Raw genomic sequence first — 15,628 nt, 5'->3', positions numbered from 1 at the left:
AAAAAAAAAAAACAAAACAACTTAATGATAGGTTCAGTATGTAGTTAAGCAATATATTGTATAGAAACAAGCAGAAGATAATCATGTAATTTATTGTACTAATAGTCTTCAATCAAATGTTGTCAGAGATAAGATAAATTATATGGCTTTAATGCGTGCCTGTGCTGTTTGGTTTGTGGCAGGAAGTTTAAGGCTAGCCACTGGTAATCAACACTTTCTACAACAGGGTCTAATGACCTAGTCAAACCCCAGAGTTTCTTACTCCCCAGAGGATCCTTATGGTTGGTCAAACCCAGTGAAGATTATGAGAAAAATCTACTAGTCTGTTAGTGATTTTTTTAAAAAGAGAAAGATAGAAATTAAAGATACAGTGGTTTTCCTGGAGACACTTTGATAGACTTATTTATTTGAACTGTATGCTCAATGTCCATGCCTGCTCAGTGCTTGTTTGCAGGTATGATGTGACATTTATACTCACTTTATGATAGTGCTGGGTAAATAAGAGTTAGAGTTAAGCTTTTTATCCTTGGGTTTCTAATAGCTACTGCCAGGTGAGCCTTATATGCTAAGATTATCTGAAGATAAGGCTGCAGCTTATTGGCTCAAAGTTCAAAGGAGAGCATTGCTTCAAGGACATAAATCACTGGGCCTGTTATCTGCTAATTTGTAACAGAACAGCTGGGGAACAGCATTTATCTAGACAATCTAGTATCTTCCTGCAGTTGAGATTGAGGTCAGCTCCACAGGGCTTAGGCCTGTCCTCTGTGTTCTGCGAGAAAAAGTTCAGATGTGTTGTTTTCCCTCTAGTTTGAAGTAGCAGGTGATTCGCTGTCTTTTCTGAAGCTGCTACTTATTTTGTCCATTCCTGAAGCCAGTATAACTATGAAGTCAACAGAGTTGAATCCCGCTGTTAGCTCTATGGGTTCCAGGTATAAATAGTATTTTAAAATTGTAATGGCAACACTTACAAGGTCACTTACGTAAAGGGCCCATTAGGTAAAGTAGTTGACTGACCTAGTGACATCCTGGTTTAAATCAGCCTAATTCCATGAGATTCTTACCTTATAGGTAAGGTTGTCTGAACAAATAAACAGCAAAAATACAACAGAACAAAATAAACCCACTGTTGCTGCTTGGTCAGTGACCCAGCATTCATTACCTCTGCACCACAGTGTCAGCTATCTAGGCAGGAAATATTTGATTATATGTGTTTATTTTGCTTTGCAATACTGGCATAGACTGCTTTTGAGGAAGAATCACAGGTATAAAGTGATATAAAATGTTTAAGAATGTTCACATCTGTTAAAGGATAGGCCTTTTAAATTTTATATTGATTTTATTTATTTTATGTATATATGCTTATAAGCATTTTACTTGCCTGTGTGTATGTTCACCGTGTGCATGTCTGGTGCCCACAAAGGTCAAAAGAGGGCATCAGATTCCCTAGGACTAGAGTTATAGACAGTTGTGAGGCACCATGTGGGTGCTGGGAATTGAACATGTGTCCCCTGCAAGAATTCAAATCTGAGCCATCTTTCCATTTTTAAGGGTACAGGTCTGCTGACTCTTTCCTGCCCTCTCTCCCCAGTAGCTCTCTTGTTGAATTGTGAAGCATCTCTGTGGTTTGATTCACCTTTCCTAATGAGTATGATGAGTATCTTCCATGTGCTTAGTAGCAGTTTTGTTTCTTCTTTGCAGAAATATTTTAAGTCCTTCACCTATTTTAAAATTGAGTTGTGTATATTTTTGGCAGTTTAATTGCAAGGCTCATTTATGGCTTCTAGCTTTCTATTGTTTCTATGAAATTCTGTATTATAGGTTCCTTTTGCTCTTGTGATGGTGTTCATTGATGCACAAAGCCTTAAGTTTATGTGAAGTCCACTTTTTTTTTGCCTGAACTTTAAAAAAAAATGTAGTTTGCATCTTATTTACATCTCTGTGATATAAAATCATCTCCAAAATCTTACAAGATCTTGTACTCATATTCCATCATAGTTTTGTTTACTTACTAATCTTTACATTGTTGAGTAGCAGTCCTCAACCAGAGCAATCAGTCCATATGTTTGCTGGTGGTTGGTTAACTTGTCCTTGGGTTTTGTTTTGTTTTGTTTTTTGGTTCTGGGTTTTGTTTTGTTTTGTTTTGTTTTGTTTCGTTTTGTTTTGTGTGTGTGTGTCTGCCCAGGCACTTTTCTTCATTTGCTTCTCACCAGATATAGTCTCCTGCAGATCATCTGTTTTCTCAGCACTTTTCTTTCTAAAACATCAGTGATGGGCTAGAGAGATGGCCACAGCTGCTTTTCCAGAGAGCCTGGTTCAATACTCAGCATTCACATTATTCAGCATTTGAAATTCCCAGCATTCACAAATATCTGTAACTCCAGACCCAGAGGACTCGACTACCTCTTTTTGCCTGAACTTTTGTTCAATACAAGAAGTTGTCGTTATCAAATTGTCATATTTTTCTCATTATGTTTCCTTCTTAGAGTTTTATAGTTTCAGCTCTCAGGGCTGTCGTTGATGATTTTGTCTTTCATTATAGCATGAACTTCATTTGTTTTGCATAAGCAATGTCCCTGATGCTGTTTGCTGAGAAAACTTTGATACGAATTTCTTTCTCTGATATTTGTTGAGTAAACTTCAGCGTTACTAACTCTCACAGCTGTAGTGTATGAAGTCCAGGTGATCTTTGCTGCCACCACTGCTCATGCTCGCTTCCCCTCTGAGGAATCAGAAGGAGGACTCGGTGGAGCTGTTTGCTGACAGTACAACCAATTATTGTGTCTCAGATCCTTTTAGATTTAGTAGTTAGCTTTGCTTGTTGAAACTCAGAAGCATTATGATGCTTTTCTTATGTTTTAAATGACAGCCCTGTTATACATCTGAAATTTTCTTTTTAACTCTTTAACTTCTCTAGACGTTAGGTTATTTTTCTGTGAAATGAAATATTCTATTGTATATCTTTTACTGTGAATGATTTCAATATACTTATATGTCTTTTGCCAATTAATAAATATTCAGCAGACAGCAGAAACTCTGTCTTTTTCAAGGAATACATTAAAATTAACATAGCAAAATATGTTTTCTGTACAACTGTGTAGCTGGGACCTTTTCTCCATATACCAACAAGAGTTTTAACTATAAATTTTCTAATTCTCTTTTAATAATAAAAGTTCTTAATTTCTAAATGTTAATATAATTTATAGTGTGTGTATTGCTGTCTTTTTAATGCTTTAAGGAGAATGAGCATAACTTAATATACATTAAATTTGTATACAAAAGAAGAGGCCCATCTGGAATCAGATGAAAAAGTGTGAAGATGCCTTCCCAAGAGAGAAGGAATTCTCAGACTTAGAAAGGGGACTTTTTGGGGTGCTTCCTCTGAGTTCCTCTCTGCTCAACAGGGCCATGATTATATGCTGTGTGTGCCTATTTGTGGTTTGTCTTTTCACTTATGGCATATAATTGTATGATTATATAAATTCATATATTAGTAGGTACATAAAATACCTATGAGTAGTTATTACCTGTTTTAATTTCATAAAATTTTGTTACTGATGTTTTTCTTTTGTCTTAATAACATATATGAATAAAATGTTAATATTTATTGAGTATAATATATGTTTATTTCAGTTTGGTTTTGTTTTCTCACATGGAACTTGGAAGAGATGGTTAACACATAGGCTGTGAGATGGAGCTTTTTATAACTTTTCAACTTTGCAGTATCCGAATGTATTATAGTTATTAAATATTTAGCACTTAACCTATTTCTGATAAATTGAAGTGATACATTTTAAAACGTTTTTATTTAGAATCTTCACAATCTAGTATTCAAATCATAGTCATCATGTTAATTTTGTTCATGGTTAAGGAATTTGAGTTACACTGCCTTTTTGAGCAGCAGTACTTAACATAAAGCTGAAATAGTTAATAAGTCTGGCACACAATAGCAAGATTTGGAAATGTATTTTTGACAGGGAATGCCTTTGGCAAAGGAACTATAAATGTGTCTCCTTTGGATCTAGAGTTAAAACTCAGAGATAAAATAAGAAACGATGTGCTCATGGGATCTAATGGGAAATGATTACATTAGTAGCAGATGGACTTGGTTCCTGAATTGCATCTCAGTGGAATTCTTTTATCAGCTTAACTTTATTTTCAAGATTTAGAATCTGATAAGAGGATAGAGACTTACTTACTTGGTTGTCCTCCTGTGGTTCTTACTGTGTCTCTTGGATGTTTCATCTGCACTAGGCTATTTTTATGATTCCCACAAACCCTCCACCAACGTTCAGGAAGCCGGAGCTCTGGTCCGATGACTTCACCGATTTTGTCAAGAAGTGCTTAGTGAAGAGTCCTGAGCAGAGAGCCACTGCAACACAACTGTTACAGGTCAGTGCCTACAAAGGACACCTTCTCCTTCTTGCAGCTTCCTGAGTCCTGTGACTGCGCTTAAGATTTGAGCTGTGGATTGGGACACATGCACTCAACTCCTCTGCATTTTCCCTTACCTTACATCAATTCCCCTGTCCATTTTCTTTTGAGTTCTGGTTTCTGTGGGTTTTATTTCTCGAGCTTTTCCTTGTGCCCTTGACTCAGCTTTTCTCCCTTGACCTTTTGCTCTACTATAAGACATGTAAATATAGGTAAATCCAAGGTCCCTGAACTCCTTGAAAAGATTATTCCATGTTATAAATACTAGTTACAAGATTCCCTGAGTGAGGTATTTTATAGTATACCTACTGTAAATAAACTTTGCATCTAGAGCACCACGAGGCTTTTTTAAATAAATGTTTGAAATTTAAAGCAAAAACAAATAACTTTACTTGAAACAAAAAAAAAAAAGTTTGTCAAGTAATAAGTGTGCCTGAGCCCGTGCATCAGTGTGTCTGTCGACAGTGTACCTCACTGTGTGTCTCTCACTAACAAATGTGATAATTTTCAGATAGTTCTTACTGTTAAGTACAAAAAAATTCTAGCCACAGTTCTTGTAAAAAATTTTTTCTTAAGCTACCATTAAAAAATAAAATAAAAGCCAGGTGTGTGACGCACAGCATTTATCCCAGCAATCAGTGAGGCAGAGACAGTGAATGGAGCTCTGTGAATTCGAGACCAGTCTGGTCTATGAAGGAAGCCCAGGACTGCCAGGTATACTCAGAAAAACTCTGTCTCAAAAAATAAAAACACTCAGGATGATCTTTTCTAGTTGCATTCATTTGCCTGCAAATTTCATGATTTCCTTATTTTTAATAGCTGAGTAGTATTCTATTATATAAATGTATCACAATATCTGTATCCATTTTTAGTTTAGGGGCATTTAGGTTGTTTCCAGATTCTGGTGATTACGAATAAAGCTGATATGAACATAGTTGAACAAATGTACTTATTATATGATGGAACATCTTTTGAGTATGCCCAGGAGTGGTATAGCTGGGTCTTGAGGTAATGCCATTCCCAGTTTTCTGAGAAAGCGCCAGATTGATTTCCAAAGAGGTTGTGCAAATTTACATTCCCACCAGCAATGGAGGAGGGTTCCCCTTTCTCCACATCCTCTCCAGCATGTCTTGTCACTTGATTTTTTTATTTTAGCCATTCTGATGGGTGTAAGATGGGATCTTAGAATCATTTTGATTTGTATTTCCCTGATGACTAAGAAATTGAACATTTCTTTAATTGTTTCTCCACCATTCGATATTCTTCTGTTTGGAATTCTGTTTAGCTCTGTACCCCATTTTTAAACTGGATTATTTGGTGTTTAGTTTCTTGAGTTCTTTATATATTCTGGATGTAAGGTTGGTGAAGATCTTTTCCCAATCTGTAACCCAGAACCAGAAAGACACTCGTATACTCACTTATAAATGTTTATTAGCCATATAATACAGGATAAACAAACTAAAATCTACAAACCTAAAGAAGCTAAACAAGGAGGATCCTAGGGAGGATGCTTAATTCTTATACAAACAGCAAACAGAATAGACACTGGAAGCGCCCGTAGAGTGGGAACAGGATGGAGCCTGCCATAGATGTCCTCTTAAAGACTCTACCCAGCAGTGGATGAAGCAGATGCAGAGACTCACAGCCAAACTTTGGGTTGTCTTATGGAATAAGGGCAGATAAAAGTACCCAGAGTAGACAGAACCTCCACAAAGAGACCAACAAAGCCAAAAAATCTAGGCCCAGGGCAGACTCAGAGACTAATGCATCAACCAAGGAGCATGCATGGAGAAGACCTAGAGCCCCTGCTCAGACCCCCTGAGCTGCCAGTTTCATGTGAGTCGCCATGTGAGTTCCTGAGTAAGGGGAGCAGGGGCTGTTTCTGACATGAACTTGGTTTCCTGCTCTTGGATCACTTCCACTTGGCAGGGGACCTTGCCAGCCCACAGAGGAAGACTATATAGGCAGTCCTGATAAAACTTGATAAAGTAGGGTTAGATAGTATGGAGGAGGGTTCCCCCTTATAGTGGACTAGGGGAGGGGGACTGGGAAAAGAGGAAGGAGGGTGAGACCAAAAGGAGGTGAGTGAAGGGACTATACTCTTTATATACTCTTTATATAGTGCATATAAAGTATATATACTACTTTATATAAAGTAAATAAATTGTAAAAAATGAAAAAAATTAAAGTAAATATCAAGATCATGAAAATAAATCATTATGATATGTTTTAGTAAAAGAGAGAAAGAGAGAGATGAAATGAAATTGACTGAAGACTCCATGAAAAAGTCCATAATGTTTTTTTCTTTGTTTGTTTTAATTATACATAGGGCTCATTCTTTATGGTGTCAAGATAGCAGTATATTTCTTCTAAATCTGTGTAATTTTTGCCCCAGCAATGAAATTTTACAGTTTATTCTAAACATTACTCATTACATATGAATATGGTCCATCAGGAGACATTACTAGAAAATACATCTGCTCACACACGGGTGCTATAAGGGAACATCTTCAGGAAACTAGTTTCCAGTGCCTGCTTGGCAGTTTATTGCAAGGGGAAGAGGCAGGAATGGGATGCAGGTTTATTTGAGTTTTGAGTTATATACAGGTATTATTTTAAAAATTAATTTGTTAATGTTTGAGATGGCAAATTTGTGATGTAAGGGCACCTGCTGCCCAAGTCTGACAGCTGTTTTGGATCCTTGGGACCTCATGGTGGAAGAAGAGAATAGATGACCTCAGTTTGTTCTGTGGCCTCACTGTATTTGCCATGGCACACTCATGTACATGACCCCCCTCATAAGTAAATGTATTTTAAAAATTAAAAGAAGAGGGTGGTGAGATGGTCAGCCTGATGACATGATTTCATCTCCTGAGACCCACATGGTAGAAAGAGAAGACCGATTCTCATAAGTGGTCCCCTGATATCCACACACCTCACATTCAGTAAAAAAAAGTGATGAAAGAAAATAGTTTCAAATTAAAAGTATGTTAAGAGTTGGCAAACTTTGTTGGTATTTTTCCATAATAAATAATGAAAAACAATTTGTTAAAGCTTTTATTTTTAAAGGTTATCACTCTTTAAGAGAATATTAAGCAAAGAAATCAAGACCTTCTTAGTGTCACTGTCATAATGAACATGTAAATGATTCAACTCCAAAGAAACAGTAGAGAAGAAAGGTCTTTTAAAGAAAATAGGGAAAAAAAACAAATGCCATAAAATCTCATAGTGAAAACAATGTGTCTGGGGACTGATTTTTTTTTCAGACAAAATTACTATTTTTAGCTTTTTTTTTTTTTCTGTGATAAAAGTCTTTTTGTTTTGTTTTAAGTTAGGAAGGATGAAAGCATTTAAAATATGTCAGTGTAATTCCTTATTTTTGTGGAGATGGGTATTGTAGCCCAGAAAATTAAATGACTCACTGATGATTCTAGATAGATTCCATTTGTCCCAGCCACATCCTTTAAAAATATTTTAATCAATTTTATTTATTTATGCCTGGGTGGGGATATATGTAGGCCTCAGCACATGTGTGGAAGTCAGAGGACAAATTGTGGGGACTAGTGGGTTCCTGGTTCAAACTCAGATCTTTGGGCTTGGTGGCAAGTCCCTTTACCCACTAAGCCTTACTGCCAGGCCTGAGAGCTCTTTGTTTCTTGAGAAACAAAGAATGCTAGATAAACTGAGTCAGCTGGGCTGGAACATTAGCTCCCACGGCGTCTGACTTATTCTTACCAGTTCAGGTAAAATATAGAAGCAACTTTACCTTCCTCTCTGACCCTTCATTATGTTATAATTGCCTTAAATATTTCCTCTTTGTAGTTGAGAGACACATCAATTATATAATATTTGCTTTAAACATAAAACACAATTGAGGAAACTCAAGAAAAGTGGAGTTTATTGTACTTACCCTATTTCTGTTCTTTCTGTGGTGTGTCTTTCTGATGCCCCGTGGTTCCATACATCATTTCTCTTGTTTACAGAACTATTTTAACCACATTCTTAGAAGTTTGTGATATTTTTCTTAGTATTATGCGTTGCCAGTTCATTTTCTTGCATCACTTGAAGATATGTAGCTGGAGAACCCACTTGTTCTTGTTGGAGGAGAATCACAGCAACATCTCTGGATTCCAGTTTCTTAGGAAAAATCTCATTTGGATTGCTTACTCCTTGCTCTCTTTTTTTGAATGGAGTTGGTATAGCTTCTAGACCCTATTACTTTAAGGTTCCCCACCCCCAAATTATGGAAGTTTTTTTCTAATACGTTTTCAGCCTCATCTTGTTTTGTATTTATTGACACAGCATCAGATCCGATGTTTCAGTCCTGCAAATCCCCTAGGCTAGGTTATTATACTCTCTTTTCTAAACTCCACGTTATTCCTTGTTTCACCTTCAGATCATGGGTTCTTTTGTCTTGATTTTGCTTTTCAGCCTATTGAGCTAGTTTTTTTTTTTTTCCCAGTTACCATATTTCTCAGTTGTAAACTTTGCCATGTATCCTTTTTATGTCTTTTGCGTAAGACATTCTGATTTTTCTTTCATTTACAAGCATGTTGCTCTATGCTTTTGTAATGTTTATGTCATATTACTGTTAGGATCTGTTGATTGCCTTTTTCCTACTTAAATTGCAATTTTTCTTGATCAGAGATTTTTCAGATCAAAACTGGGCATGTCGAGTATCATGCTATTGGACTTCAGATTCTGTCTATTTATCATCTGTCTGTCTGTCTGCCTGCCTGCCTGTCTGTCTGTCTAGCTATCATCTACCTAATAATTATCTGTGTTTCTATATCTGTCAGCTAGTCAGCTAGCTATTATCTATCCATCCACCCATCCATCTATCCATCAATTCATCCATGTATTCTGTCAATCATATAGCTAGCTATCATCTACCTACCTATTTATCATCTATCATCTATGTATTATGATAGATATTATGTATCTATCATCTATTAATCAATTTATCTATCGTATTTATCATCTATCCATCTACCATCTCTCTGTGATCTGCCCCTTTGAGGACTGAACAGCACTTTCACAGGAGCTGCCTAAGATCATTTTACATATCAGATACTTTACATTATAATTCATAACAGTACCAAAATTACATTTATGAAAATAACTTAATGGTTGGGCCCATCACCACGTGAGGCGCTGTATTAAAGGGTCACAGCATTTGGAAGGTTGAGAACACTGCTCTAGGAGAGTGGCTGCTGTCTAAAATTTTTCTGTCTAACTAGGTTATTGGTCTTCTGGTTGTTTGGCTCGAGAGACCATACTTTTGTAGAGGCCCTAAAAGTTCGTGACCATTGGTGTCTGTGGCATGCCAAGTGGTTGGGGCAAATGTCACAAAGCCCTGTCCCTAGATTAATAGGTACAGTTAATTAATGGCTGCTGAGAGGGAGGGAACCAGTGTTCTCCAGGAGGGATGCCCCTGATAGTTATCCAACCCCAAGTGGCCAGCTACATGTGTGAGCGATACTAAATGAACTCAGCAGATTGTAGTATAACTTTATTTGTGTGTGTGTATCAGTAATAATTAAGTATGTGTGTGTGTCAGTGGTGTTTAAGTGTGTGTGTCTATCACTAATAATTAAAGAAAATGAGGCCATAAATTTGAAAAAGATTCAGGAGCATGGGAGAAATTAGAGGGAGAATGGGGGAAAGGATAGTACCTATATATGAAGTTCCCCAAACCGGTAAGTTTTTAAAAAGAATATGATAGCTTGACTTAGAGGTAATTTCTGTTATTAACTTAGCTGGTTCTTTACTCACTTTGGTGTAATTTTTTAATTCAGATACATCTAAAGACAGCAAAACTTCATTTCCTTTCAGAATTTTGTATTTTCATCTTTCTTTTGAAGTATTTCTAAGAACCCTTTCATATAAGTAGCCCATAGTACATTTGTACATTTTAAGTTGAGTCTATTCACATCATCTTATTGTGGCGTTGAATTTAATATTTGGCTTCCACATTATTCTTTAGTGTTTTCACATTTCTATTTTTAAGAAGTGCGTAATTCCTTGATCTATCTGGAATTCACTTTGGCATTCCTTTGGTAGGGCTTTAGTTTAGGTCCATTTAATCCCACCCATCCCCCACCAGTGTTCACTTTTCCTTGTATGTTACTTGGCATTTCTAGGTGTCGTGATTTGTTCCCTCTCTTCTGACACTAAAGCCATATATGCAGGTATTGTAGACAGTTAGCAGAATTTACTGTTACATTATGTGCTTAATTAATATAAATGTTGATTAACTTCCTCTTCTCCCCTTTATATTGTGTTCTTTTTGATCATATCATTTGTAATATTTTATGTTTAATCAGTATTTCCATGCTTATCTTTAACCCAATTTTTTTAAAGTATGGCTTTTGGGGGGATTTTGTTTGTTGTTGTGTTTTTTGTTTGTTGTTGTTTTTTGAGACAGGGTTTCAATGTGTAGCCCTGGCTCTCTGGATGTGCTTTGTAGACCAGGTTGGCCCCAAACTCACAGATATCCGAGTGCCTCTGCCTCCCTGAGTGCTGGGATTACAGGTGTGCACCACTGTGCCTGGCTTAAAATGAAGGACACAGCTATTAGGAATTTTTACTTAATTTGAAACAGGAAAATCCTTAAGAATCTTACAGAAACATGAATTAATGTGCTTTGTATAAATTTATCATGTGCTTGAACTGTTGAACCCAAGTGAGCTTTTGTCTTTAGGATTTAATAATAATGAGAATATGATCTACTGATTCACACTAGCATATAACCATATGCTAATGCTAATTTATTTATGAAGTTGCTCTGTTTTCATTTTGCCTTTTTTCTTCATTTTTTAAATGTTGCTTTATAATTTCAGTGTTATATGCATTTAAAAAAAATCTATACCAATGTGTGTGATAGAACTTTATCTCTGACTGCACAGAACACTTACTCAAATAGTACAGTATTCTTCAACTGCCACCTTACTTTACCAACTATTTTTCCTTTTTTCTTTTTCTTTCTCTCTCTCTCTCTCTCTCTCTCTCTCTCTCTCTGTGTGTGTGTGTGTGTGTGTGTGTGTGTGTGTGTGTGTGTGTGTTTGTTTGACATAGTGTCTCTCATCATATAGCATCCAGGTCATTCTTGGATCTTTTGGCTTTAGCTTTCTGCTGCTAGGATTACAGATGTGCCTGCCTGCATGTCTGGCTGCCAGTTCCTCATTGTTGGACACGTATCTGTAGCAGTTACAGAGAAAGTGGGAATACACAAGGAATGGGACATATGGAGATGTTTGAGGGTTAGAGGGAGATGTTTGAGGGTTGCTCTACGTGGAGCACGATAGTGAATTTACAGCAAATTACACAAAGCTAAAATACACTTTGGAACTGAGATAAAGCTGGCTTAACGTGTTAGCTCAGTTTCCCCTGAGAAGACAACAGTGCATAGTCCAGGGTGAGATTTTTCCCGTCTTTTTTTGATGGCTGTAATTCTATTGCTTCTGTTTTACAGTGCAGATCTTTACTTGTGTTCACATAGGTTAAATGTTCCCACCTATGGTTCGGGGAACCAGAAATGTTCAGATCTCATTTTCTGGATGTGAATACATATGTAGACTTGAAGTTAAGCATCTCTCATCAAGGCTCCAGAACCTGAAATGTTTTACCACTGTGTTGTTTACATTTCTCTCTATTCTGCTTTTTTCTTTTGCTGATGTTATTCATCTGTTCTTTTTGTGTTTCGCTGATATTTTGTTGCAGTCAAATTTTTCTCATTTCCTATCAAATTTATCTTTCCTCTCTATTTTGGCATCTGCAGTGTATAGCCCAGGTTCTTACCTGTATGTTGCCACTGCATTTCATTACTGACTTCCATTGCAAATTATGGTATCAACATTTTATATTACTCCTTTGCTTGTTTATTAAAGCCATTCTCACTTAAAATCCAGGCTTTTCATCCTAAACACTTAGCTCAGTTGCCTTGCTGTTAATCCTATCTAAGCTCACACAATACTGAAATGGTATTGCTGACTGGACTACACGGATCTCCCACAGTTCTAATCGTACATCTTGGTCTCTGTAATTCTTTTCATTTTTTTCATCCTGTGAATACCTTATCCTTCTTTAAAGGCAGATCTGCATCAGACCGTGCTCCCAGCACAGTCTTCTGTTTCTACATCTCTTTAACACGGACATTGTGATGAACCATCATGAATGTAACTTGCATGTCAAACTGTAACTTTACCATTTGTCTTCCTCATTTTAGGTAATAAATTCCTAAAGGGTAATGTTGTTTGCCCCTGTCCTCCTCTTCTGTATGGTCCTTCTACTTATGTTCATCGCCTTTGTGCACTTCCTTTTATCTTGTAGTTTCTGTACTTGTATCAAAAGTACCCTGTAGCACAGAAGGAAGAAGTATATGTTCAGTACTTTGTGACCCCTATGCCCAGCAAGTGGCATATAACACTGGCTCACACTCCGTGAAAACAGCCTCTCAGTCCTAACCAGCTGGGAAGTGAGAGCTCCAGAGCATCCCTCGGTAGCTCAGGGCATAATGGGACTGTTTTCGTGGATGACTAGAATCCTTGAGATTTTGCCAATAGAATATAAGTTTAACTGTGCTAAAGAATTGATTAATTAATTCCTAGGACTTTGAAATGATAAGATTCTTAGCCATAGTTTTGAGAGTTTTCTCAAATAATTTGTTTTTTTAAAGAGGTATGATAATGTAAGTGTCCTTTAAATTTTTTATTTTATTTTTTAAATATTAGTTAAAGTTTATTAACTTTGTATCCTTCTCCCTATTCCCTCCCAATCCCATTGTCCCTCCCTCATCTCCTCCCTGCCCCTTTCCAAGTCCACAGATAGGGGAGGCCCTCCTCCCCTTCCATCTGACCCTAGCTTATCAGGTTTCATCAGGACTGGCTGCATTGTCCACCTCTGTGGCCTACCAAGGCTGCTTCTCCCTCGGGGGAGGGAGAAGATCAAAGAGCCAGCCATTGAGTTCATATCAGAAATAATCCCTGTTCCCCTTACTAGGGAACACACATGGATGCTGAGCTACCATGGGCTACATGTGAGCAGGGGTTCAAGGTTATATCCATACATAGTCTTTGGTTGGAAATACAGTCTCATAAAAGACCCCTGTGCTCAGATAACTTGTTTTCCATGTTAAACCCCTTCCAAGTGTCTCTAATTTCTTCATTACTAGATTTTTTTATCTGAATATATTTTGTGTTTTATTAGACTTTATTAAAAGAAACAGGGCTGATTTCCTCTGATTATGTTTACTAGCAAATGATTATGAACATCATATTTTGTAGCTAGATTATTACCTCTATTAGCTTTATTATTATCTATGCTTTATATTTCCCCTCTACTTTCTCTTATGCTGGTTTTATCAGTGATGAATTTAGTCTACTCAAGGTAGATGAAGTAACTTAGCTAGTAAAGGCACTTGCTGCCAGGTATTATGACCTGAGTTAGAGCCTTGGAACCCACATGGTAGAAGAGCTGACTCCCACAAGTTGTCCCCTGACCTCCATATGTGTGTACATAATCACACACACACACACACAGTTTTAAAATATAATTTAAATGTAAAATTAAAAAGAGTTCTAATTTCTTCTGATGTTTTTTCTTTTGCTTATCATAGCATAGGGCTTATAAAATAAAAGAGAACTTAGTCATTTCTTGCTTGGATCAGGGAAGTAAAGAAAGAAGCAACAGACTGAAATAAAGCAGTGGTCAGGAAATTACTTATCTGTCTTCACTGGAAGTGAGTAAATAATTCAAGATACAACAGAACAGAAGCTAAGTAAAAGTAACAAGTTAGTTCCCCCTTTGTTTAGCCATGAGGTTATTAATATAAATTAAATTCATTAGCAGTTCTAAAATGAGTTTTTCCTGTAATCATTAATCTGCTTTAAATATTTGAAATACTTTTACTTCCTAATGGCTATATTTTTCAACAATTATATCTTTAAGGTCATTAATAGGGTTATATTTTGTGTGTATGCTTGAAATTTTTTTAAACAAGTGAACTTAAAACATTTTTCTAAACAAACAAAATATATTAATTGTAAATAAGAAATTATTGTAGCCTATGATCCTGGTTATCAGTTTTAATATTTGTTAGCTGTAATCCAAAAAATCTGAATTTATACCATTTAACTTTGTCTTTTTAGCATCCTTTCATCAAGAATGCAAAACCTGTCTCAATATTAAGAGACCTGATCACAGAAGCCATGGAAATCAAAGCCAAAAGGCATGAAGAGCAGCAACGGGAACTAGAAGAGGAGGAGGAAAATTCGGTTCGTAATTAGTCTCAGAAAGTGGATATTTTAAATCATCTCAGTCATTTTTAAATAATTTTATTTTTTTCTTACAATCTATTGCTACTACTTACTAATTCACTACACAAGTGAGGCATGTAGTAAAACCCTTGAAATATTTCTTTTGCTTTCCCTTTCTGGTGAGAGTCAGTGTTTAGTGCAATGTTGAGTTGATGCAGCAGGACTTTACAGAACCTTCATACCTTGGATTTGGATGGTTTTTATCTTATCATCTGGGACTTTCCTTTAACTGGTGACCAACTATGCAAACAGCAAGTGACTATATGGAGAAATGCATCCTTTATTCATTGAATGTAAAATGCTTCACATTCTATGTAAAACAGTTGGTGTTTTCCTAAAATATCACACATAGAAATAGATGGTTCTGTTCTAGTCCTACATCCATACAAATTGTCAGTGCTGAACTGTTGCAGCCAGAACTATTATGGTCAGCGCGTGGGCTCCTGCAGCTCCAGCAAGGTGGACGATTTGGCTGCCTATCTCTATAGACCATGTAAGTGATATTAAAAAGCTGAGAGAGGAATTTGATTCAGAGTGACCACACTGGGAAGAACAAATAAAGAGTTCCAGGAAGCACCTCTCCTCCCACAAGCCCATATTCAGAGTCCTGACATCAAGCTTATTTTTGAATAGAGAGTAGAGGTACCATACCTTAGCACTGTTGGTAGGGTGTAGTCGAGCCTGTCAGTGTCTGTGCTTCAGTCTATCCTGACGAGTTGTCAGAAAAATGTAAAATCTCTACGTGGGAGACAGGTTCCTATCCTGGCTTGGACTGTCAGCCACTCCTTCTCCTTACATGATATTACTGAGGAAATTCTAGTTTTTGCAAAGGCATTTTTGTTGTTTAAATATGCTAATTTATCTGTGGCACTCAAGATGTA

General features: G+C 36.7%; 1 protein-coding gene across 1 annotated transcript in view; it reads left to right on the top strand.

The window, feature by feature from the left end:
• Stk3 (serine/threonine kinase 3) overlaps positions 1-15,628 on the top strand; it is a 313,376-nt gene that overhangs the window by 168,645 nt on the left and 129,103 nt on the right. Inside the window, exons 7-8 of the mRNA XM_055620218.1 lie at positions 4,252-4,389; positions 14,580-14,705. Coding sequence (XP_055476193.1) covers positions 4,252-4,389; positions 14,580-14,705 — 264 coding nt within the window. The remainder of the gene's footprint in view (positions 1-4,251; positions 4,390-14,579; positions 14,706-15,628) is intronic.

Source organism: Psammomys obesus, unplaced genomic scaffold (genome assembly GCF_907164565.1).
Source record: "Psammomys obesus unplaced genomic scaffold, mPsaObe1.curated_primary_1811, whole genome shotgun sequence".
In the NCBI taxonomy this organism is placed as follows: Eukaryota; Metazoa; Chordata; class Mammalia; order Rodentia; family Muridae; genus Psammomys; species Psammomys obesus.
Note: the sequence above shows the minus strand (reverse complement) of the source record. Positions and strands in the feature narration are given on the sequence as shown.